The 25,621-nt window shown below is 34.7% G+C and overlaps 2 protein-coding genes across 3 annotated transcripts in view; one reads left to right on the forward strand and one right to left on the reverse strand.

Annotated features, from left to right (window-relative positions):
• The window catches only part of CLVS2 (clavesin 2), a 502,444-nt gene that overhangs the window by 310,979 nt on the left and 165,844 nt on the right, over positions 1–25,621 (forward strand). The gene's annotated exons all lie outside the window — the stretch shown is intronic.
• Positions 1–25,621, reverse strand: part of TRDN (triadin) — a 356,769-nt gene that overhangs the window by 120,404 nt on the left and 210,744 nt on the right. Inside the window, exons 14-19 of one of the 2 annotated variants that reach the window (XM_073893862.1) lie at positions 23,364–23,393; positions 14,209–14,238; positions 9,956–9,988; positions 9,810–9,836; positions 7,500–7,526; positions 242–289 (exon numbers count right to left, since the gene is read on the reverse strand). In XM_073893862.1, coding sequence (XP_073749963.1) covers positions 242–289; positions 7,500–7,526; positions 9,810–9,836; positions 9,956–9,988; positions 14,209–14,238; positions 23,364–23,393 — 195 coding nt within the window. The remainder of the gene's footprint in view (positions 1–241; positions 290–7,499; positions 7,527–9,809; positions 9,837–9,955; positions 9,989–14,208; positions 14,239–23,363; positions 23,394–25,621) is intronic. The other variant, XM_073893863.1, reaches the window with a different exon arrangement.

A 25,621-nucleotide genomic window follows, 5' to 3' on the forward strand; every position in this document is an offset into this window, starting at 1 on the left:
ATTACTAGTTTTAGTTTATCACCCTAAAGGAATGAAACCATTGGCACTAGAACACTGAAGACAAAGCCTTGTAAACATGGATGCCATAAATCTTCCAGCAAAGTGGGTTTCCTTCTGTATCAATGAAATAGTAAAATCAATAAATAGAACTCTTCTATAAGCACTGAACAATACATTAACTTAGAAACCTTAGCAGAAATAAGCTATAGCCATGACATCTTTTTCTTTAAGTTACATTTACCTTTTTTAGTTGAGGCAGCACTAGTCTCTTCTTTGGCTCGTTCAGTTTCTGTAAATTCAGATATTAAAGACTGAGACATGGATATCAGAAATGCCAGGTCGTTATCTTATGGTATTGTATGTCAGACAAGACTAAAAGTGGCCCAAAGATAAAATGTGGCACCTGAGAGCAAAGCAAGCAGCAGAGAAAACCACTCTATAAAGTGCTTATATGTATTTTTAAGTAATGAACTCTCTTATCTCTCCAAGATACAACTCCATGGCTTTAAATTCTAATGCCTATGTAAGTGGTGACCATAAAACAAGGTGGCTTATTTCACAAAATACACTGGAATACCAATTAGTTTATATTCAAATCTAAAATGATGTATGAGTTCTGGGGAAGAGGACTTCAAAAGACTTCTTCATTTAGCCTTTAATTATGGGGATGGTAAGCAGTGTTTGACCTCGATCAATTAGCTTTATATTATAAAAGATTTACCATAATATTACAGAAAATTCCATTTGAATATTTTTTGGAGACACAGAGAGAGAGAGAGAGAGAGAGAGAGAGAAAAGGCCAAAGTGTGTTCTTGGAGTTTCTCTGAATATCTAGTGTGGAATATAAGAGAGCTGCCTTGAAGACATAATCTGAAATGCTGGTCCTAATACAAGATTTTGGACCTCAAATCAAAGCTAATTTAAGTTTTCTCTAGTTCATAAGAAAATAAGAAAAATAACAATGAACTGGTGAATATTTACAAATCTTTACTTATTTTATTAACTTTTTACTTTTTGATGTAGTTCTCCTTGGTTGCCTGAATTTTTATGTTTATTTTTATTCTTATTAGTATCTGTACGTGTCCCCCTCACTCATATGCATTCAGTAACTGAGGCTCTGGGGACAACCAAACAACAGGACTCCTCATGTCTCTTTGCCCTCCCTATGCCATAGACCTTGGGCTGTGAGAAAGATCACATGTCAGAGGAGGCCTTCACATCATATTTAGGCTTTAATTCCATAATATTAGATACGAAAAACTTTACGAGTTGGGCCTAGACAAGAAGTAAATATTCCCTTCTCCAGACTGGACTAACCAGGATTGGGAGTCACTAATACACACAGTTCATATGCCCGCTTCATCTCTGATTTCTTTAGCCTCCTCACTTCTAAAACTGGACTCCAGTTCTCTACTCACTACCACCTGTCATCATATTTTTGGACTTTTCCTCTGTTGCCAAAACTCTGATCCCCAAAATCCTATTCTCTGGCACCACAGAATCATTTTCCCCTTTACATCTCACTTACTCAAGAACCTTTTCCAAATAGTATCTGACTTGGTCAATACTTTCATTCTTCTGATCTTACCCCTTTCTCACTGCTCCAGATCTTCCTCATGTCCTCACTTTTACTCTTACCAAGCTAATATATAAATGAGTCATGGTGTAATCGCTCACTTCATGTCACTTTTATAGTCATCAGCTGTAGTAGTCCCCCAGGCTGCTTTTAAACTGTTGGGTGGTTAAGACATCAGAAATTTATTCTTTCACAGTTCTAGAGGCAAGAAATCCAAAACGAAGGTGTCTCCAGCCCATCCTCTGAAGCTATCTCTGAACTCTCCTGGAAAGAATCCTTCCTTGCCTCTTAGCTTCTGGTGGTTGCTGGCGACACTTGGTATTTACTGATTTATAGCTGCATCACTCCAATCCTTTTGTGTTCACATGGTTCTCTTCCATTTGTGTGTATCTGCATGTCTCCAGATCTCCCTCTTCTTATAAAGGCACCAGTCACTGGATTCAGGGCCCACTCTAATCCGGTATGACCTCATCTTAACTTGATTACTTCTGTAAAGACCCTGTTTTGAAATAAGGTCACATTCATGGACACTAACTTAGGACTTTAACATATTCTTTTGGCGGGGTACATAATTCAACCCATTACACCCCCAAAACACCAAAACTACTTTATCCCTGCCACCTGAGCAGTCATCCAAACTGGAGGAAGGCCCTCACCCTGCTGCAGATCTCACTTGAATTGTCTCAGTTCAGTATTTAAGGGATAGATAGCACTGACCGGCAATACTAGCGCAGACCTTGGGAAGTTGTTTTCCCATGCGAGACAACTGGCTCACGCATTCTCTCCCCTCCTCAAGCTTCCAGCATCCTACAGTATAGAGGCAAGTTGCTTTTGAGAGATTCATAGAGAAAACAAAAGCAGACTACACTACCTCATATTTCCCCCACCTCACCAGCACATAACTGCACCATTTATTTTCCTTGCCAGCCCAAAGCATGACCAATCCCTGCCCCATATTTAATACCAGTCCAGCCTGCATCCCATCTCCTTTTGTCAAGTCAAGGCCTTTTTTTCTTGCAAATATTACTTCTGTCTGCTACCTCATCAGTTTTCCACTTCAGCGATTCTTTCAGAAACATAATATATCACTCTTGATAACTGCAGACAAGCACATCCTTCACTTATATCTGCCCCCAACCCCAGCTGCTCATCTCTTGGTGGTCCACCAAAGCTGCCAGGGAGCTGCGACACGATGTCGCCACTTTTATCTTCTCATGCTCTGGGCTTTTAAAGCCTGATTAATTATGAAAAATATAGAAATGAGAGGCATAGAGGCATATATCATATGTGCCCATTTTAAGGAGTGGTAATAAAAAATATGCACACCTTTATAACACCCTGTGAGCTTAAGAAATAAAATATGGCAAAGCCTTTGAAACCTTCCACTACTTCATGCCTTTCCTTTCATCTCAGAATTATCATTGTCCTAAATTTTGTATTAATCATTTCCCTATTTTTCGGTACAGTTTTTTATTACATGTACTTATCTCTAAACAGACCAATTTACATAGATCAAATTATATTGTCTAGTGAGATAACTATAAAAATTGATTTCTATTGTTTAATTCTTGTGATTTGATTCTTTCAAAACACCATGTTGAGATGCAGTGTTAAAATAGTTAAAGTGCCTATTAGACTGGGGTAGCTCTAGTGACTTCAGTAGCTTATACAAACAAACCAAAGCCAGAGCCATCTAGATTTTTCTGTAATCTCAAAAACTAAAACTTAAGAACAGCTATCATTACAGCCAAATAACTAAATTTTCCCAAATAAGAAAAACATTTAAGTTCTAGCCAATTAAATTATTTTTTTGCTTTGCTTCTGTGTTTTCTTAAACCTCTGTCTTACCCCCTGCCTATCGAGCACCCTAACTACTTTTTCATTCTTGGCACTGTTTGATTCAAATCGTTGTTTGCTTAAATAAATTCAGTTTAACCTTTTACAGAAGCCATGTTGACATGAGTAGCTGTAGTTGATTATCAATTTTAACTGTTGTATACTATTCCACTATATATCTCTATCTATCTATCTATCTATCTATACATTCTAATAATTATACATTCATTCTCCTGCCAATGGACATTAGGCCATGTCTGATTTTGTGCTGTTATAAGTAATCCTGTTATGAATATTCGCACACATGTTTCCTGGTACACATGTGCAAGAATTTTCTTAGAAGTGAAATTACTGGGTCAGCGCATTTGCTCATGTTTAATTTTTCCAGAAATATGCCACAATGTTCCCCCAAATTTTACATTCATACCAACAGTACATGTGAGAGTTTCTAGCTTCATATCATTACCATTACCAGAATCATCATTTTTCTCTTTTGTGGTCAATCTGGCATGTGTACAATAGTATCTTATTGTGCTTTTAATTAAAATTCCATTATACCGGGAGACTGAACATCTTTTGATATGTTTACAAGCCATTTATAGAGTTTTCTTTTTTTTGATGCTTAATTATATATTTTTGTCCACTTTTTTCTGCTCACTGTCCATCAAGTTCTTTGTCTTGTTTTTCGTTTTTGGAGATATTTATTTTTTTGCTACTTAACTCTTGTTACTTATATATGCTACAAATACCTTTTCCAAGTGTGTAGCTTGTCTTTTCTTAGAATTTTATCAGTACTATTTTGAATTCACTCAGGCAGCATTGTCTGTGATTTGGGTTGTGGTCTTATAATTTATTATCCAAACTGAGCAAGTGAAAGGAGGTGCTAGTAATAATTATTCTGAAATGATACAAATATGAAGAGTGTCTTAACCAACTGAGATTCATGGTCATACATATCATGCAATCTGTGTTCTAGACACACCTCATTAATATCAGATCTATTGTTCAGGCCCATAGATATTCCCCCAGTAACTTCCATGACAGAGTATATAATTGAATCCCAGAGGCCATGCCACTTTTTGACTAATATAAATTGTTCCCAAGTACTCTTCTAATATTACATAACTAATGAAATTCAAAAGGACTTTATTTTTTTCCCTTTTTAAAAAGTAATCTCTACACCCAATATGGGGCTCAAACTCACAACCCCAAGATCAACAGTCACATGCTCCACTGACTAAGGCAGCCAGGTGCCCCAAAGGGACTTTATTTTAAAATTCTGTATACTACCTTCTCCTGAAGAATCCTGACATGCTTTAGTAGATCAAGTGATTGATATCTGACCCACACATTTAGGTACTGAAATGTAGTTAAGGTGATAAACATAGGCTTGGTTGGATGAGCATACCACAAATCTAATGAATGCATTATGCTAGTATCAAGGGAAGAAAAATGCCTGACTATTGCCATTTCATATAAATTTGAACCTACAATTAAAAATGACTAGCCTTTGGTCCTGATCTGGTCTTTGGAGCCTTTTTTGCTCAAAATTCAAACTGACCAGAGGCTAGAAGAACATGCTCTTGGAATACATGATCAGAACCCTGTGGTCCTTGATATGAAGAAGGAAGTAATATATAGCAGTGTTTCCCAAGATCTTGAGGCACCCTGGTCACTGAAGTGTCTTTGGGGGAAAAAAAGGGTACCATGTGGTCAAATATATTTGCTAATCGTCTACTACATGCCCTCTAGAAGATTCATCAAGGAGAATGTTAAGTATCTGAAATGACCTAAGGCTTAAAAATCTGCTTGTTTTGTCCTGTTCCTAAGTCATAATATCAACTCTTATGTTGCTATCCATCAGGTGGGAAAGCAGGTACAGTGGACTGCAGAGAAGGGAATTGGGTGTGTTGAGGCATTTTTGTACATCCTATGATAAAGGAATTTGTGTTGACTTGCAGAAATTGAAATCTAGGTTTGGCATACCTGCTTGGTCCAAGGCAGTCTTCCTCCATCCACATAATCTCTGACACATAACTTTGTATATAGGGGTATTAAGTGCCCCTCCATAGTACTACATCATTGAACCTGAAAGATTTCCTTTTTCTTCCGGTTCATGGTACCACGATAACTACCACCCTGAACTGGTACAGTTCCTGAGTATGTCTGTGTCCTCCAGTATTTTTCCTACAGTAATTTTGGTTTCCTCAGAATCTAGAAGAAACGGTTCCACACCACCAACTTAATTGACATTCTAGTTATTTCCTTGAATGAGTGCTAATGCCAAATTACCTTTTATTTTTTTCCACAGACTGTCAATCTTACCTCTCCTCTTTAATTCAATACCGTGAAATTGTATCACCCAAGTATTTATCTTAATTAAGCTATACATCTCACTCTCATTTGCTCTCATAATTTAAGATAATGTAAAAGAATATCCTAAACGTTTCGGTTATATAAACAAAAGTATGTGCACCATACCATATGGGTGATTTTAAGAATTTTCAAGAGTATTTTTAATGATATGCAATCTTCACATTAGGCAATAACTTTATAAGTGACCACTATATATAGAAGATGTGTAAAAATTCTCTGATTTATGGTTTCAAGATTGAAAAGTAATTCTTAGTTGAAGAAATGGACGGTCATGTTGTTAATAGAGAATTTAAACAATTTATGAATTATCTCTAATTTTTTTATTGAGAGATAATGCCCACGTTAAGTCTAAATCTCTCAACCAGATGGAGAGTTGAGTATTAATTCTTTTGAAACTTTTATAATGGGTCTAAGATGCTTAACAACTTAATTTGCTAATTTCCTGAAAAAGATACTGATCTCTTCAAAACTTGATTGGATAGTGTGCTTCATAGATAGCAGATCTTACAGAGTTGTTTTACTGCAAATCAACATTTTATCTATATGTCACATTTTTCTAGGAAGAAAATGTTCATTTTTAGCATAATCTTCAATCTAAAGTTCTCTACCAGTGCTGCAAAATTATGTTTTGTTTTATATATTTTCTTGATTATGCACTTCTACAGACTAAGTATTAGCATACTGAAGATTCCATAATAAAGAGTCCCAATCAGCTTTACATTCAACTAAAAATTTTCATGAAAATATAAATGGAATTTTAGATTCATGTTACATCTCTCAATCAAAGTCTATAATGTCTATGTAAACACTTCCAACTGGTAATTTTTTAAAAGACATTCCCACCAAGTTACTCAAAGTTATATTTTCTAATTTTTCTCTGATATATCCACCAATGATATACTCTTATCTCAAAATCCTGGCACTAAGTAAAATATGCAATTCTTTTATATATTAGTACCATCATTAATAACCTATGCAGCTCCAAACCAGATGAAAAAATATAATCATATTTACATCATGCATAAGACAGATTTGACCATAAACCTCAGAGAAGCTAAAAGTATATTTCTTTCTAAAATCAAAAACATGCCATTATGCCTAAAATAATTTTCATTAGTGACCATCTGCTAGGTATTTCATCTAATTGAGAAAAACCATCAAAGAAACCAGCATTTGTCCCGAAGCATACTGTCAAAGCTAATATTGATGCAAATGCCATGGTATGAGTTATCAGTCAATATTCATAATCTGAAGATATAAACCTTGAAAGGAAATTATAACATTACACAAGCAGTAGTTAAAATTGTTGGGGGCTTCATTTCATTAAAGACACCATGGCTTTCACTGGTAGACAAACTATCTTGCCTACTGGTTTGGTCAAGTGATTAATTATTAGGAAAATGAAGTCTGATGTGTTTAAGAAACTGAAGAGATCATTTATTCTGCAAGTTAAGAAACAAAAATACAAACTACTCAAAAAGGAGTTATGATGTGGACAAATTAACATTTGCAAATGAAAATAAATTTTAAGAAGAATAAATCCACAGAAAAGGTTGAATAATTACGTATATTATTTTAACACAACAAATATTAATAGCAAGAAACATTTGGTAAGCCAGCCTCAAAAATTAGCATTAGCCTTGTCTATAACAAAAATTAGTAAGCTGCTGAAATACATTCTTTTCGTTTTTTTAAGTTTTATTCAACATACTTGCTTTTACTTGTTTTTCACTTGGAGCTGTTAAAGACAAGAAACAATAAAGTCTAAATTAATTACAAGTCCACTGTCTTTCTCTAAAATAGTATAAGGTTATTTAATATTTTTTAAAGACTGTATTATAACCTTGATCTAAGAAGGAAAACCAAAGATCTGAGAAGAAAATACAACACTGTGCCATTTTCTTTTGTATACTATAAATATGCACCATGAACCATAGATTATTTTTACATTTATATATCTTCTCTCAACACAGAATGCTCATTCACAACTTACTCCTTTTGTTTGCCTTTTAAATTAGCTAAGAATATGATTTTTTTTATATACAAGCCAAGGCATTTTCCTTAAAGTGGTATGAAAAGAAAGAAGTGGATTGATAAATTATCCAATGGTTTCGATTGTTAAAACACAACTAATTACTGCCAAGCGCTACACTGCAATCATACCCTGAAATGAACAGATAACAATTTCAAGCAATTTAAGTTTTGTATTTTGTCAGGTTTAATATTAGACAATAATGATTAGCTATTAATATTCTTGAAACTGATTATATCCATAGTCATTCTGCATGTTTCTCCATGTTTATATGTTTCTATGCTATATATTTTATTTTAGTTTTCTGCACATGTGCATAAATGAGAATATGTGTTTGGCCCACTCCCGAATGTTACTCACAAATGAACAAATACTCTGTTCTCTGTAAGGTGGACAAAAGCATTCCTTCCCAAAGGATAAATAATATCAATGTTAATGTGAAATGGTGAAATGTGAGCATTTCATCTTGGAAATTATTTAAAAGTCATTCCCATTTAAATATTTTTAAATGTGGTTATTCTATTTGGTGTTTCTGCTTTCATTTAAGAAACCATTATCAAGGGGCGCCTGGGTGGCTCAGTTGTTAAGCGTCTGCCTTTGGCTCAGGTCATTATCCTAGGGTCCTGGGATCGAGCCCCACATCGAGCCCCACATCGAGCCCTGCATCGGGCTCCCTGCTCAGCGGGGAGCCTGCTTCTCCCTCTCTTGCTTCCCCTGCTTGTGTTCCCTTTCTCGCTGTGTCTCTCACTGTTAAATAAAAAAAAAAAAAAGAAACCATTATCAAGTGCCTACCGTGTGCCTGCCTTTATAATAGGCACTCTAATTTCTGACTATTTAAAATGGAAAAAGGTAAGGTAATGTGATTAAAACAGTATAATAAGTGCTATTATAAAGGAAAGAGGATGATGCTATGGGAACTAGTTGGAGGAATAACTAAATGGATTGAGTTGTCTGAGGAAGTTTTATAAACTTAGAAGAAGAATAAGAAATGTAGCTTTGAACCTGTGGTTTGCTCTCGTCTGTGGTGGTGGGGGTGGGAAATAGTAGAGCTATATTTGTATGGTTGGTTATTTACATAGAGTATATGTAATTTCCATTTAAATACAATAAAATGGGAAGGGCAACTAGTGGACATTATATGAATCTATGACTGCCTATACACATACACACAACCCTACACACACGAAAACGCAGTGAAGTTCTTCGAGGAGAAATTTGAAGGCAAAATCAACACGTAATATTTTAAAATGAAGTCAGTAAAATAAGTTTTAGAAACGTGCATTTATTTTCATTTGAAACAACTAATAGGACAGACTAAATGCTAGAAACCTGTAAGAAAACCATTTGGTATTCGTACCAACTGCATTTTTAGATGTGTTTGTTTGTATGTGTGTTTTACCGATTGTCTGATTCTCAATTCAATTTTCCCCCATTAGAATGTAAATATATTGAGGGCAAAATCTACCTCTACTTCCATTGCAGCTCCCCTGAGTACTCAAGAAATGTCATTAAGCAACATTTTGAATAGGGAGAGAATATTTGCTGAATTAAATATTCCATATTTTAGAAGTAAAGCAATATTGGATGCTTTTACAGAAAGTGTTTTTTATTCTTATTTTGTTTGTTTTTGTTATTTTACACTCAACAGTACTTCTCAAACACTGCTTTGACAGAGTCACTGGGGATCTTAGGAAGTTATGGATTCTGATTCGGTGGGTCCAGGCTGGAGTAGAGACACAGCATTTCTTACAACCTAATGCTGCTGGTTTACAGAACACTCATTGGGTAGCAAGAGTGTAACATATTCTGGCTTCTGTTTTCTAAAACTGCACTGATGTTAACTCTATGTCAAGAACTTGAAATAAAGACCGTGATATGAGATTTCCTGCTCTCTCCTGGCATGGCCCTTACCACCTGTCTCCGAGGCTGCAGCATTAATAAACATTGGACATCAGGTAGAAAGAACCCAGAAACATCAGTCTAACTCACCTGAATGTTCCTTCTTTGATGACTTTGCTGTATCAAACAAGAAAAGAAAAAAGTCAACATTCTAAGCCATTCTATTGGGATTCAGTATTCAACTGCAAATTAAATAATAAAATGAAAGGAAGATAGAGGAATTTAAAAACAGTCACCTGGTTCCACATGTTTTCCTTTCTTTTCCTGTTCTGAAACATATTATTATTGTTGTTATTATTATTATTCCAATTTTATATGTCACAATTTAATTGTTTTAACACAAATATATATGTGCTAAAGTTGGACTGCAGCAACTAATAAATAAACTAATAAAACTAATAAATCTTTCCTTCTCTTTCCCTGACTGAGTTCCCTCACAGAATAGCATACAAATATTCTATGTAAGAGGAACTAAAATTTTTCATGGATAATAAACCAAAAAATAAATAGAGTAAAGAATGGAAAATAATTAATTTGCTATTGTATTAGACCAACATGAAAGAAATTTGGGATAAAAAATGAACCAAAGGATAATTATTACAGCTGTTTTAAAATAATTTTCAGATAAGGATGGACAGATTTCATAGGGACTTCCTCTTTGAAGGTGAAATCTGCTTATATTGAAAAGTTATTTGTTTAGCTAAGACAAAGGCTTTGCTGAGGCAAACTGAAAACATTAAAATAGATTGAATTTTCAGTGGAAAGCAAAACACACTTCCCTTGTTTTTAGGGCAAATGCTCCTTATAGAGTCCTTATTAGATAGTATTTCTTTTTAAGAACCCATTTTTGTCAATATTGTATGAGACAAAGCATTATTCTGGCCCCAAGAGTAAGATGACACTTGCGTTATAATAAGAATTAATTTTATACAAAGTGCAAGTACTAATTTTATACTAAGTGCTATTGTCTGCAATTCCTATTTTTTATTTGGCCTTGACAAGCTTGTCAAATTAATTTAAAAGAAGATTTTCAAGAAATGTTTTAACATAGGTACATTATTATTGGATTTTTTTAAAGAAAAGGTATGGGGAGATTATTTTAAAGTTTCATTCAACGAATATATTTTGGAGACTAGAAGATGTTTATGCTGAAAGACTTCTAAGAACTGTATTTTAGAAACATAGAGGGCCATCAAATCTTCTACAGTCACGAGTCTCACACGTCTTCAATTTTGTTTATCAAGAGCGTCGTCATGTAAGAATATCAAGCAGTTTATCCAATCACAAGAAGCATTCAGGCAGTAAAACAAATTAAAACAATGACTTGACCAAGTGTCACAAGTCAAAAAGAAGACACTTAGGTGACTTAGCTAAAATTAAACACAGTGAGAACATTACCGAAAGTTGCTTGAAAAACATGGAATAATTAAACGTGTTGTTTAATTTATTGCTGAGCTGAAGCACCGTTCATGTAACATTTCTAAGAAATTGCAAAGTGATGACAGTTGAAAAAATACTAGAAGTCGATCTGGGTATGAATCAAAACTGAATTCCAGCTATACATGATATTACAAAGCTAAAATAAGGACCTTCCAATCACATCAGAAAGCCATCATATAAACAAGAAAATACCTGTGCTAATTTGGAACGATGTGAAGAAAAAGGCTGTTGAGAGCACTTATTACATAGGATAATTCGGGATGTAATTATTGAATTATCTTTAATAAATATAAATTAAGGTACCCTTTAATTCAACAGGGACTGCCAAATCACATCTATGATTGATTTTCTTTACTTTTTATTTTGAAAAAATTATAGTTCACAAAAATTTTCAAAAATATTTATATGAAGGTTTCATGTACTCTTTACCCTGTTTCTCCACCATGATTTATTTTAAACTTAAAAAAGAACAACTTCTTAATTGTGATAATTAGAAAAATGAAGCAAAATAAGAATATAGGGATGGAGATGTATAATTGAATGAAGCAATCCTAAAAACAAAAAATACAAATCAAACAAATTCAAAGATATAACAACAACAACAATAAAAGCAAGTTTAGGGGCATCTGGGTGACTGAGTCAGTTGAGCATCCCACTCTTGATTTCAGCTCAGGTCATGATCTTGTGGGTTGTGGGATCCAGCCCCAAGTCATCCCTCAGGGGGGAATCTGTTTCCCCTCTCTCTCTCCCTCTGCCCCTGGCATGTGTGCTCTCTCTCTCTCTCTCAAATAAATAAATAAATCTTTAAAAAAAAAAGCAACTCTAGATGAAAAACCGGAAGTTAATTTAAAAAGAATTATTCATTGTTTAGAGGAAAATTATTTTTCTTTTCCCTATTACTGTCACAATCCACTGAACTTCTCAGTGAGGGAAGCAGTTAGGATGTAAATGAATGCCTGGGAAGGCATTTTTTCTTAAATGAAGTATACCAGTGCTCCGAAGATTGCCAAGGAGATGCAGTGTGTCTGTGAGATCTTTTAAATTATATAGCCTGCAATAAAGTGAGGGCCTTAAGATTATACATATATATATATATATAATTTAACAACATTTTTCGCATCTCTGGTTGTCCTCCATTTTCCTGCTGGTGCAATGGTTTATAAAGTGTTTCTGTATCCATGAGCCAGGGCTCATCAACAGCTGTGCACACACATAAATCTGAAACTGAAGGAACACATACTTCTGTATAGATAGATTGCTCCCCCTGGCTGAGTTTTACTATAATTTCATGATTCATCCTACAGAATATTTTAGAGCATTTTTATGACATAGAATGCCTCAGGGTCTTAACCTTTTGCAGGACCAAAGCATACATAAAATTTTCAAAAAGTGGTATATATTTTAAAACAGATGTTTTGTTTTTGTTTTTGTTTTTGTTTTTTTAATATCACTGGGATCCTTAAAAGCTCTGCATTTCTGGGAATGTGATGATTTTTAATGGCTGATTGAGTAGGGTTAAGTTAGGGGTTTTTGTTCCCATTTGTTCAACATATCCTAATTTCTTCAGAGGAGAGCATGTTTTTGCAAAAGATACAACCTCAAGGCATCTAGCTTTACTGTTAGCAAACAGCTTTAACACAATGTTAAAACAACAGTGGATGCTGCCTAAGGTATGGATTCCAAGCAATGCTATTACACAGAACTCATAGTACTTATAGGGGGGAAATCACATTAAGAATGAAATGTCACATATCATATGAACATGCCAAAATATTTATGGATTACAAGAAGAAAGGTAATGGGAATGTGGTTATGAAACCAGCCTGAAAAAGAACTTTTTTTCTTCTTTAAGGACAGAGAACAAACCAGATTACAGAGACTAAATTTACATTAACAGTTTTGGTTAATGAAATGAAGTTGTATTTTTAGTTATGAGGCTGTGGGTAATATTATTAGACAATTGTATGAATTTGGAAAATGGCTTTAAGAATGACTGCCATGGTTTTCAGTCCCTCTGACCCTCAGGTTGTGTAGTTTTTCATTCTAACAAAAAACAACAAGTAGAGTTCACATGCATAAAATATAAAAAAGAGATATTCAAAACTGCAAGTCTAAGTATACTAGCAGGCCAATAGTAGTTGTAAAGAGGAAAAAACATATACACAAATATACTTTGCATGCATTTCCTTACTTTTTCCCTTGGGATGTTCTGTTGAAAAAAATGAAAAGAAACAAATAAAAAAACAATTGCTCTTATGCTCTTAAAACCTTCAAAGATAAAATTACTCCCCTAACATGTTGACTAGACTGTAATTTTTCCATCCCCTCCCCCCATTCTCTCTCCTCAAATTTCAGTGTTGCTCTGAGGTGTTGCCAATTACTACTGTAGGTGTGTCCATAATTTGAGTGCAAAACATTGACAATGAATCAACCCAGGATTACCCTGTTTAATCAATTTCAATGATTTATAGCTTGTAGTCTTCTTAAACACAGGTAAACACATAATCACATATAAGCAAATACAAAAGAAACAGGTATCCTTGCCAACCCAGGATTACACTGTTTAATCAATTTCAATGATTTATACCTTGCAGTCTTCTTAAATACAGGTGAACACATAATCACATATAAGCAAATACAAAAGAAACAAGTATCCTTGCCAGATGAGTTATGATTCTATTCAAGACTTAAGGGAATGATTCAGTTCCTAATTGATGCTGGTGTATCCAAGATTAATTGAAATCATTCTTTCTAGTAGAATAAACGCTTGGTACTGAACATTGTTCAGTTTCTTGTCAATCAAACATTTCTTTGAAAACAATTGTTGTGAAAGGTAAATATATGCAGTATTTATTTTTTGTTTTACCAGATATATCCCATAGCAATATTGTCAGTGAAGACTTGACTCTTTCCTTCATATTCTCTCTCTCTCTCTTTCTTTCTCTCCCCTATCCCTATATAGTTTTTTTCTTCTATAATAATCCTTCAAGAAGAAATGCAATTTGGGATTCATCAGATATAAGACAGAAAAGGAAAATATTTCCAATACCTTCTACAGGTGTTTTTGTTTTCTTAGAATCTGAAAACACAAAAATAAATTATTGATAAAGCAGATATCATAAATCAACAACTGATTAGTTTACAATAGAATGCCAAATACTCTGAAATAATCTTCAATAAAGTGGACTGATCACATAACGTATTTCTAGAATATGGGGCTTAAGGAGAAATTACTCTGTTTTTGAGAAGATGAGTATTAGAGTGAGGCAGTACATAAGACATTTTCTGAAATAGAAAGACTACAAAAAAGGACAGAGATGAGGGGCACCTGGGTGGCTCAGATGGTTAAGCATCTGCCTTCGGCTCAGGTCATGATCCCAGGGTCCTGGGATCGAGCCCCACATAGGGCTCCTGGCTCTGTGGGGAGTCTGCTTCTCCTTCTCCCTTTGCCTCTCTCCCTGCTCATGCTCTCTCTCTCTGTATCTCTGTGTCTTAAATGAATAAATAAAATCTTTAAAAAAAAAAAGGACAGAGATGAAAGAAAATATCCACATACAGTTTGCACTGAGATTACATTGTGCCTATCAAAGCTAATGACCTTATAATAGAAAGTCAAGCTGAGCCAGTATATGCTCTGCTTCCATAAAGATGGGCTGAAGCCTGTGAATTTAGTCTGTGGTTTCTTCATTTGTTCAATCTAAAGCCACCCAGATCACCTGCTTTGCACTCCCTGAATAATCAATATATTTACAATACAAATGCTCAATCATTTCTATTGTAATGGGAAAAAAAACAGGTTGATGTTGGCTCAAAGGTTACTGATGAATATATTATATTTAGTAGCTGCTATGGAGTAATGTGTGTTCAGTGGTCAGCAGACATCTATTTTGCTTTTAGTCTTTTGGGTATTCAGCCTAGATCTGAAAATTTTATGATTTTTTTAGTATTTGGATCATGCAACTTTCTGTTCCTATCACTTGAAAATAAAATGAGAGGTTTCTGACTTCATTTTAGAATAGAGGCATCTGAAGTTTCTACTCAGAAATATTTTATTTATCTTTTGTGGTTTTTCGTTTACGTCTTCTGTAACTTCACTTTAAAATTTTCTGGATATTACTGAAGTTATAATTGTAATAATGAACTACAAATTGATCATTGCAAAAGGCAGATAAACTGTCTTCTGGCTGATAATTATATGCTTGGCAGATTTGTCTGCCTTACAGGGAAGCGATTGATACCATAATTTTACTTTCATAGTGAAGTAAAAGAGCTAAAATGTTTGAAGATGACAATGGGAGTTTATTCACAAAAAGCAATTAGGTGGTCAACTGAGTTGTTTTATGAAAAAAGGATTACCAATGACAGTAATAGTGAGGTAGAAGTAAAAACTCACTTCCATAGAAATAGAAGCTAGAAACACATTTTAGAAAGCAACTTGAGAAAGAATCTTGAGAAAGTCATAAAAATGAGCATGCTTTTTATATAGTAAGTCCACTACTAGAAATCCAAAGAGAAAAATGCTAAATTATCATAAATATATATATAAATATAGGAAGAAGTTTTTTTATGACATTGATTTACATGTCTAAATAATGAAAATATTAAACAGTACCTTCTGAACAGGAGTGGAACTATTAAAGAATTCATAGACATCCACATAATGGAAAAATACAGTCATTCAAGTGATATTTTTGCAACATCCTCTTTGTGAATTTCTAATTTCTCTGTAATAGGGGTATGTTGCATGTGTAAGGGAAAAGCAAACCTTATTTTGAAAAATAATAAATCTTTGGAACAAAACATTTACTTATTCACTAAACATCTATTAAACATTATTATGTCCAGCACGGCACAGTAAAAAGAATATTAAACTAGATTTCTCTTAATATCCTTCTTGCCCTCTCAAAAAATATTTTTCTTGATATTTAGTTTCTCATCTGGAACTATAACTGAGTAGGCTAAATTTGCTATCTAAAATGTGCTTTGCAAGCAATTTCTCATTCCTTTCCTTCATGAGTAATTACCCTAAATAGATAAGCAAGTAATTCAAATATATAGAAAGATATTATATAAAACAATTTCAGATAAGAATATGATAAATATCCTCTTATTCATATGCCTAAAAATTAATTAACAATGCAGACATGAATTCTTATAGCACAACAGCTGCAACAATGAAGTGGAAAGCTCAATGATCTTTGTAAGTTCTCAGTTCACTTGGCTCCAGTACACTGGAGGAAGATTTCTGCCCACCCAAAAGGTCATGTGACTCTCACCGACCCTAGTGTACAGCCAATATGGAAAACACAGGAAGATTATGACGAGCACATGGTCATTCAGGAATACAACTGAAGACTGGACAGACTGGTGGGACAGACAGGATAAAATGTGGCCGGTAAGGAGAAGACTATTTCCACGCCCACACCTCTATTCTCTGACTAGATGCTGGTGTGGGGTAGATATGGAAAGCTGAATACAAAATGTGCATCTGTGAAATGTCTGTTGTTTAAATCTGCTTTCCTTCTCATTCATAATAAGAATTGTAGTATAGGAACGCCTGGGTGGCTCCGTCGGTTAAGCCCGTCTGCCTTCGGCTCAGGTCATGATCCCAGGGTCCTGGGATGGAGCCCCACATTGGGCTCCTTGCTCAGCGGGAAGCTTGCTTCTCCATCTCCCTCTGCCTGCTGCTCTGCCTACTTGTGCTCTCTCTCTGTCATTTAAATATTTAAATAAAAGATTTAAAGAAAAAAAAAGGAATTTGTAATATAATGTACCAGGTATCAATTGCATTGAAATGAAAGAATAAAAAAATGTGAAGTCCAGGATCAGGTAAAGTATAGAGCTTATTGAGATAAAGTAAAACATTTCATGAAGAAGAAATGTAAAAAAATAACAAGCCATGATCTCAACAAGTAGGTTTTAGAAATTCAATACATGTTTTCTAAAAACGGGAGCTATAGTGAAATTAACTTAAAATGTCACTATAAAATCATGTCTTTGGGTGGGAGTCAACAGAGCAGCAGACTTACACAAGTAAAATACCTGAGCAACAAAAAACATAATGCTTAGAACTGCAAGATCACATACTGACCCTGAAAAGCTATTAGTACCAGCCATTTATACTCAGGCTATTAAACTTCATTATACCCTCTCAGCACTCTGCTGAAATGGCTTAAAAATATTATAAAGGCTTACTCAGTGAATATACTTCCTTAAAGACCATATGTCCAATAATCTGAACAACAGTCCTTTATTAAGAACATCAAAGCTCACAGCAGCTGTGATTTAGAAGAAGTGATGTGTTTGCAATCTGTTCAACTCATCATTCACTCATCTTTAGCAATGCACAGTAGTTTCCCTCATCCAGGGGGATATGTTCCAAGACCCCAGTGGATGCCTGAAACCAAACCTGTATATACTATGTTTTTTCCTATACATGCATACCTAAGATAAAGTTTAATTTATAAATTAGGCACAGAAAGAGATTAGAATAATAATGAAATAGAAAAATTATAACAATATACTGTAATAAAAGTCATGTGAATAAGGTATCTCTCAAAATATCTTACTGTACTGTATCCACCCTTCTTGTGATGATGTGAAATGATAAAAAGCCCGTGTGATGAGATAAAGTGAGGTGAATGATGTAGGCATTATGACTAATGTTAGGCTACTATAGACCTTCTAACCACGTGTCAGAAGGAAGGACATTTGCTTCCAGGTGGTGGTTGACCTCGGGTCACTGAAGCTGCCAAAAATGAAACTGTGGATAAAGAGGGACTACTGTATCAGGTATTATAGTCAGAAGTGATGCCAGAGAAAAATGAAATACCAGTTGTATGGAAAGGAAAAAATAACCCTCTGGTAGTCTGATAATGCAGGTGATAAAGTACTCCATTTCCGTGTATAACTTGCCCCATTGACATCTTTATTCAGTTACAATAACAGATACTTTGCTTTGTTTTTCAGCATAATTTCTCTTCAGACCTCAATTCTGAAGCCCTAATTTACACATGCATTCAACTTACTTGATCTTGTTTTAGCTATAGTAAATGATAAATCTAATCTGGCTCATTCTCAATGGAACTATATACTTCAGAAGTTAAACTGTGTGCAACACTCAAAGGCTTTCCAGCCCCTAGGAATTTATATGTGAAGCTAAGTTTAAATGAATGGATCTACCTAATCTGCTAGTATAACTCAGGTAGCAGCTAGTGATCAAAATACACCTATGATGAAATTGTCATTATTTGGCTATGATTTCTCAGACCTAAAAAGCTCCCTGGAATATAACTTCCAATAATAATAACAATAATAATAATAATAAATTCTTCCTTGCCTGTGATGTGGAAAATTGAGTACCTACTCATATTTCTTGTGGATATTATATTGATCTTAAGAGTCCTAGATATTACTGATTCATTCAGAGAATAAATATTTGTTAAGCAATGTGCAAACTGAGGAAATGTGTTAGTCCCAATAGGGGATAAAACTGAAGTAGACATGGTCCCTTTAATCAAAAGTTTTAAAGTCAATTAAAGTAGAAGGAAAATGAATACCAGCAATATAAGTACAAGGTGGCAAGAAATAAGCAATGGTGGGGAGGTATAGATAAATTCTGATGGGAGATTATAAATGAAAAAGAAAGTATATTTAACTGAGAGGGTCAGACAGATATCTTAGAGGAAAGAGAATTTTTCCTGAGCCCTAAAAACATTGAATATCCATAGAAGGAAAAGGAAGCGATAAGCTCTATTATGATAACAGCAGGAAAAAAGGCAAGACAGCAAGTTGTATGTGTAAAATTGAGAACGGCTTGATACAGATGAAGTATGTGATATATACAGGAAGAAAGTAGGTAGAAGTATAAGGTAAAGGCTCCACCATGGTGCCATGGTGGCCGGGCACATATCCATATAGACCCTGTGAGGGCCAAGTTTTAAACCATAGCTAATGTGAGTCTCAGCAGAATGCCTTTTGATCCTTCTGGAACATAGGAGGATGGGAGGCTGTCATGAGACAGCCTCTTATCATCTCCTGAGTTCTCTTGCCTAGAACACTTTGGAATAGAGTTGCAGACCATGAAACCATTTGGCTGTAGTCTAGAATTGGCTCCTCAACACTGAAATGTCCCTAACTTGTTTTGCATTATCTGACCTCTTTTCTTTGGGTGTCATTGTTTTTTGGTGTGTAGGATAAGAACCACGAAGTGTTGGCACCTTCAGCTACTCTTGCTTTTACTGACCATGGAGGTAAGGAATTGTCTGTAGCTCAAAAGGGCTCATTGTATCTTGACTGGTGGAATTAGTCACGCCTTGGCTTTGTCTTTGCCTAGATGTGTACGTGACAGGGGGTCAGGAAACAGACTGGTGACTTGGATTATAGGTTAAGGCCTGTAGATTATATTCTGTGGTTGGTGTGGAGCCACTGAATATTTTAAATAGGTAACAACATGAAAAGTTTTATGAAGTCAGTTAGTGAAAATATTATAGGCATGATTATATATGTAGGTTAGAGATTCTCAAACTTTTTCATCTCAGGTATCCTTTCGATCCTTTACAATTTTAAAAGACCCCGAACAGCATTTATTTATGCAGTTTTTATCCAGAGGAAAATTTAAAATATAAATTTGCTTATGCATTTATTAAAAAAAGAATAAACCTGTTACATGTTAACATAAGTAATATATTTTTATGACAAATATATTTTCCAATACAGAAAAAAATGGTGAGATGAGTGACTCTGTGAATCTCATTAATGTCTAGCTTAATGAGAAGACAGTTGGATTTGCATATCTGCTTAAGTATTCAATCTGTTGCAATATTGCAAATTATGTAGCCTCTGGAAAACTCCAGTGCACGCTCATGGGAGGATGACAATGAACCAGGCAAACGATGACTTCATATTTTTATAAAAATAGTTTTGACCTTGAAGAACCACTGACAGGGTCTCAGAGACCCCCCAGGAGTCCTTGACCGCATTTTGAGAACATCTGATTTCAGAGATCGTTGCCCTAGTTAATATGAGAAGTTAGAAAGCCAGTGTGAGGACACAAACAGCAATGTGAGGTGAGAGCTAGAGGACTGGGAGCTGTGAATGAAGATTAGCCTTTCTAATTATTTTAGGAAAGATTAAACAAAAGAGAGTTCAGCCAATTAAAAATTCTAGAAGACTAAATGCCAGGGGCAAAGAGGTTGAAGCTTACACCAGAATTTGTGTCTCTGTGTCTACAAAGAGAATGGGGTAATTACATAAGAAGATACAGAGAAAAAGCACATCTTGTAGAGAAAAATACAATTTGATGGGACTTTGACTTTGAAACTAATGGAAAGTAAGAAAGAATGTGTATTAACAGATGATGAGTAAAGTGTCTATAAGGGGGAGAAAGAGTGGCATACCGGGGAAATTTCAGTGGAAAAAGGCTTATAAGAGGACCCCAGATGAACAGTCAAAAATATCCCTCCACTTAAGCTAAGATAGGATTGCTCTGATGCTAAAACTCCAAAGAACAGTAAAATTGATGGGCAAAGCTCAGTGGAGCCCAAGGTCTCTCGTTAAGGTTTCTGAGAGACTTGAGGGGACATAGAAAATAAGCTCTTAACATGAAGTGCAAATCTTCGGAGTTCACTATTCAAGAAGCCCTTTCCCCCTGGTGCACAGATCATCTTTGATAATAAGGAAACTGGTATGTACTTTTGTTTCTGCATTTTAAAATTTGCTAACAAAAGAACTTCCCAGGGCTTCTAGTTAAGCCTTAAAACCCTCCTGATTTTCTTCTTCTCCAAGAAAGTAGTTAACCATCAATACCTTTGAACTATACCCCCAAGAGGTTGAATGTGAATAGAAATAAACTTTGTATAAAAGAAAATGTTGAAAATCCAAATTGTATGCAGTAATTTGTATTAAACATGCTTCATTTGAATAGACATATTTCCAATAGAGGCAGGAAAACTCTATGGAGAAGATTTCTACAATCTTATTGAGATTATAGAAAATAAGAAACAAGAGAGAGCCAAGACCCTTATGTCCGTATACCTCTCTGCTCTGCTTAACAGGAGAAAGGGAAATAGAAACTCATGAAACAAAATCAAATGACTGCCTAGAATAGCTGGACATTGAGTGTGTTCTCCTTTATATGCTGGAAACAACGAAAATTATTCTAGATAGCTGTCTTTGTTTCTTAAACAGCATAATCTTCACAACTACAAACTTTTTCCAAATAAGAGATAAAAGGTAATCTATGAAACTCTTTTGAAATAATAATATAATAATAATAATAATAATACATAGGGGCATATGTTTTATATATTTTACAGCTGGGGGTGGACACTGGATCTCTTGACTCTCCATGGCAAAGCTCTGCCCAAGCTCTCCAAGCTCTTCCAATTATTGCATATTGGTTATAAACAATTTCTCAGAAAAGAAAAAGAAAATGAGGCATCTAATCCAGGAAAAATAGAGCAAAAAACCCTGGAAACATAGCAATGAGAAAAAAAATGATACAAAGCCTAAAGCGATGCAGTTTGTAATTTGACTATTGTTTCATATACCCCAAAGTCTTTTAATACTTTGGTTTGAATACGAATGAATGGAAGAATAACTGTTCATATTACTCATTTTCCTAAATCAAATGGTAAATTGTTCTTTATTCCTAAGAAGGAATGGTGGGAAAAGATTAACATTTTTGAGGACTGTCTATATCACAAACTGTGCTGAGGACTTACTACCTCTTTTTTCTTGTAACATCTCTGTATCCTTACCACAGTGTTGATCATGTAAATGACATAATTTCCAGAATACACCTAAAGATTTGTTATGCGTACACGGGGACATAAACGCACTAACGTGTCTTAGTTGGCCTTATTATGATACCATGGTTTTGTTCTCTCTAAACAAATAATGGCTTCCTAAAATATTTTTTTCTGTCTTCTATCTACGGATTCTCAGATTCCTGTTTAATAGAAGCAGAATGTGATTCCCAAACTGCTATGTTTATGTAAAATTCTGATGATACTAAATATAAAATATAACACTTGCTTTCTATTTTTTCAGGTTATATGAACACTAATTAGAATATTATTGTCATTTTCAAAGTTAGAAATGATTGCTTATATCTTCATACTATTTTTACTAAGAAAATAAGCCTAGAATAATAAATAGTGGTAATATCTAGACCCTGTCTAAATATTGTCAGGGTACATAAGAAACATCTCTCTAAATAGAATCACAGTGACTAAGATGGTCTTAATATTCCCCTTAGCTTGACTAAATTTTAGACAGGTGTCTTCCTGATTATAGGCCCTCAACCTCCCTTGTATTAGTACATTTACTTTAGAAAACTTGCAACTGTAAATTCTTTCTCTGTTCTTTTGAAATATAAATCTACAACCAGAAATATCTTTCTCAGGATCTAGGAGACATCCTTTTGAAATGTAATCATCAAAGGATATAGTGTTCCTATATCGCAGTCCCTATGGGAGGGTAGGAGACTAACTTCAATAAGCAGCAATTAGTAAACATAGATGGCCTAATCACAATGACCATCGCCCCACACCCCAACCGCCCAGTGTTCTCCAGTACCTTTCCACTAGCTCATCTCAGAGCTTTAAAAGTCTCAGGCTTTCTGTTTCACCAGTGTTGGATTTCAACTTCTATTGCAATGGACTTGAGCCCTACTGCAATCGTCTTCAATAAAGTCTTTCTTACCTGTTAAATCCCCTGGGTGCAAGTTTTCTCTGACAGCAAGGAATATTTTACTCTATCTCAGGACATTCTGACAAAAGGAGGTGGTGTGCAGGGGATGGACTATGGCTTATTTGCTGTTTGCAACTTAATAGAACAAAGTAGCATCAGTTGCTGGTCAATGTCAGAGATATAAGTAGTTAATAGTGTAAAATAGTCTATATTTTTCACATTTTTGAAATGTGATAAAACTTCTAATGGAATGGAACTTCTGGGATTTTGAGAGGTTATGTTCTATCCCCTATATCTTGAGAAAGACGAGATTTAAAATTGTTTTTTTTTTAAAGCAGTGCACCCTTTTATATGAAGTAAGACAGAAAAATACATTAATGAGAAATGTCTGCATAATATAGATCCAGTTATCCAAAGGAAACACAGGCGAGATGGCAAGCAAAACCCAACTCCGGATTTTGGTTAATTGTTTACACAAAAGGGATAGTGGAATTTTTGCATTAAAAATACCTTCCTTCTTTTCATCTTTTTTAGCTGCTGCTGAAATAAAATAAATAAAATAGTGTTAAAACATACTAAGTGATCATTCTTCAGAATACTCCTGGGAATATGAGACTGTATTCCATGTATTTATAAATTGAGTGGTTATCTATGCACAAATTAATCCATCCAACTTCTGCAATATGAGAACAACCTGAAAATATTATTTTATGTGAAGGTTTTTTTAAAAGCTCAGATATAAGCATAAGACCAAAAAAAAAAGAATTAAAAATATATTGTTACATAGACAAGAAGTCAAATAAATAAGTATAGTATATGTTTAGTATAAGTTCATTTTAAGTTTGAAATTGTTACATCTGAGAAAACCACAAACACTTCTAGAAGAATATGACTAGATTTATGCTAAAAATGGAGGTATTATTTCATAAATTATCTGTGCCTAGCTACTAAGAAATTATGCACCAGTTTATTATATGCATTTGTTATAGTAGTGTTTAAAATGTTTTAAAAAAAACACAAAAAACAAAAAATAAAATGTCCCATTTCAGCAAGGGGCAATGACAAGTCCACCCTCCTTTTAGCAAATGTATACCATCTTTACACAGAGAAAAGGCACAGTATGCTTTAATCACCTTTGAATTCTTTCTCTGTGGTAGAATTCATCTAATCCTGGATCATGAATCTAAATCTGGATACAAGTTGTAATTTATGTGTATTACCAGAAACATTTGGGGGAGGTACTAAGTCGGCTTGAGATTGCTCCAAGCAAGATGACCCTTGGTTCTGCATAAAGTTCATTCAGGAGACAAACCCACTCCAAGAAGTCTTAGGCCACATAAATTGTATCAAAGATTGTGCACATCCCCTTCAGGTAATCCTGCCTGAGTGAATTAGAATTTCCCGGACCACTTAGACCCAACATCTAGAACTACTTTGTTTAGTCTGTGCTACAAATACCAAAGCACTTTCATGTGCATCTTCTCACTGGGGCTTCACCTAGCCCCAACTATGTTCTTACTGGCTACAGAAAATTCACTGCCTAGATGACCCTCCATCTGCTCAACATAAACCGGCCCAGAAATGAATCCTCACCTCCTCCCTTAAGCTAGTTCCTTTCCCTGGAACTTAGTTTGACAATTTTGTCAAATCATCCTATTTACCCAGGCTCAAAAGCTCAGTACCATTTTTAATTTTCCTTTGTTTCATTCTGTATATTCTATCAAATATTATTTCTTCAAAATGTCCATCTTAGTTGCATTTTTTTCCCAAGTCATTGACACCATCATAGCTGAGGTTGTCTCATATCTTGATAATGACAATAGCCTGTCATAATTATCACTATTTATTTGTCTACATTAGTAATGCTTTTTTTCTCCGCCAGTTTATTCTTTAGTCCTGCACCAAGCCCAAGTAAAGTCATCCTTCATCCATGAGGAATCCCTCAATGCCCAACTCTTATTAAAAATCATTTTGTCTTAACTAGTATGACATTTATTATCTCTACAGTTCAATTCAGTACTACATGATTTTCTACTTATGTTATTATTTAGATTTCTTATGTCTCCAAATTATAATCTATAGTATAAAGTAATTTATTTCATACTCTTCTCCATCTCAAAACTATTAAGTTTTTTTTTTAATTTTTAAACACACTGCAAGTATCATTATCAATTTTGTCATTTTATACTCCAAAATATCAGGCTTTGCTACAGCAATACTGCTAATGGTGTTCAAGCTCTGTCTCCTAATGAAGTACATGCAAATATTAATTATTTCTATTCATTATTTAATTATGTGGCTGTGCTATTATAAAATCTAAGAAAGATCCATGGAAGATGTGCACAGTTCAGGTGACATTTATCCCTGCTTGATGTGTCATTGCCATTTTCGTGAACAGCCCCAAATTCTTGCCTTGTGTACTATGTTTAATCAACACGTTCATATAATTTCCTTAAAAGAATGGTTCTAACAAGTCTAACAAGACTTTGAAACTCTAGGGTATTAATGACCCAACACTAAATTTTTGATTCCAAAAGAATAATTTCTGAGGCTGCCTTGTCCAGCCTAGTTGGAATGTAAAAATGAAGAGCCCCTGGCCCAAGCTCAAATTTGAAGCAAGTTTCCAGATATCTCTGCTATTTCCTCCTCTTGAATTCCCCTGATATGACACTGAAGTAACATTAAACTCCTGCCTCAAGTCATAGTTCCACATCACTAAAGCTCTCAGAAGCCTCAATCAAAGCAGAAGTGTCTTGGGGCAAATGTGT

Source organism: Callorhinus ursinus, unplaced genomic scaffold (genome assembly GCF_003265705.2).
Source record: "Callorhinus ursinus isolate GAN/ISIS: 27379988/994484 unplaced genomic scaffold, GSC_fseal_2.0 scaffold6, whole genome shotgun sequence".
NCBI lineage: Eukaryota > Metazoa > Chordata > Mammalia > Carnivora > Otariidae > Callorhinus > Callorhinus ursinus.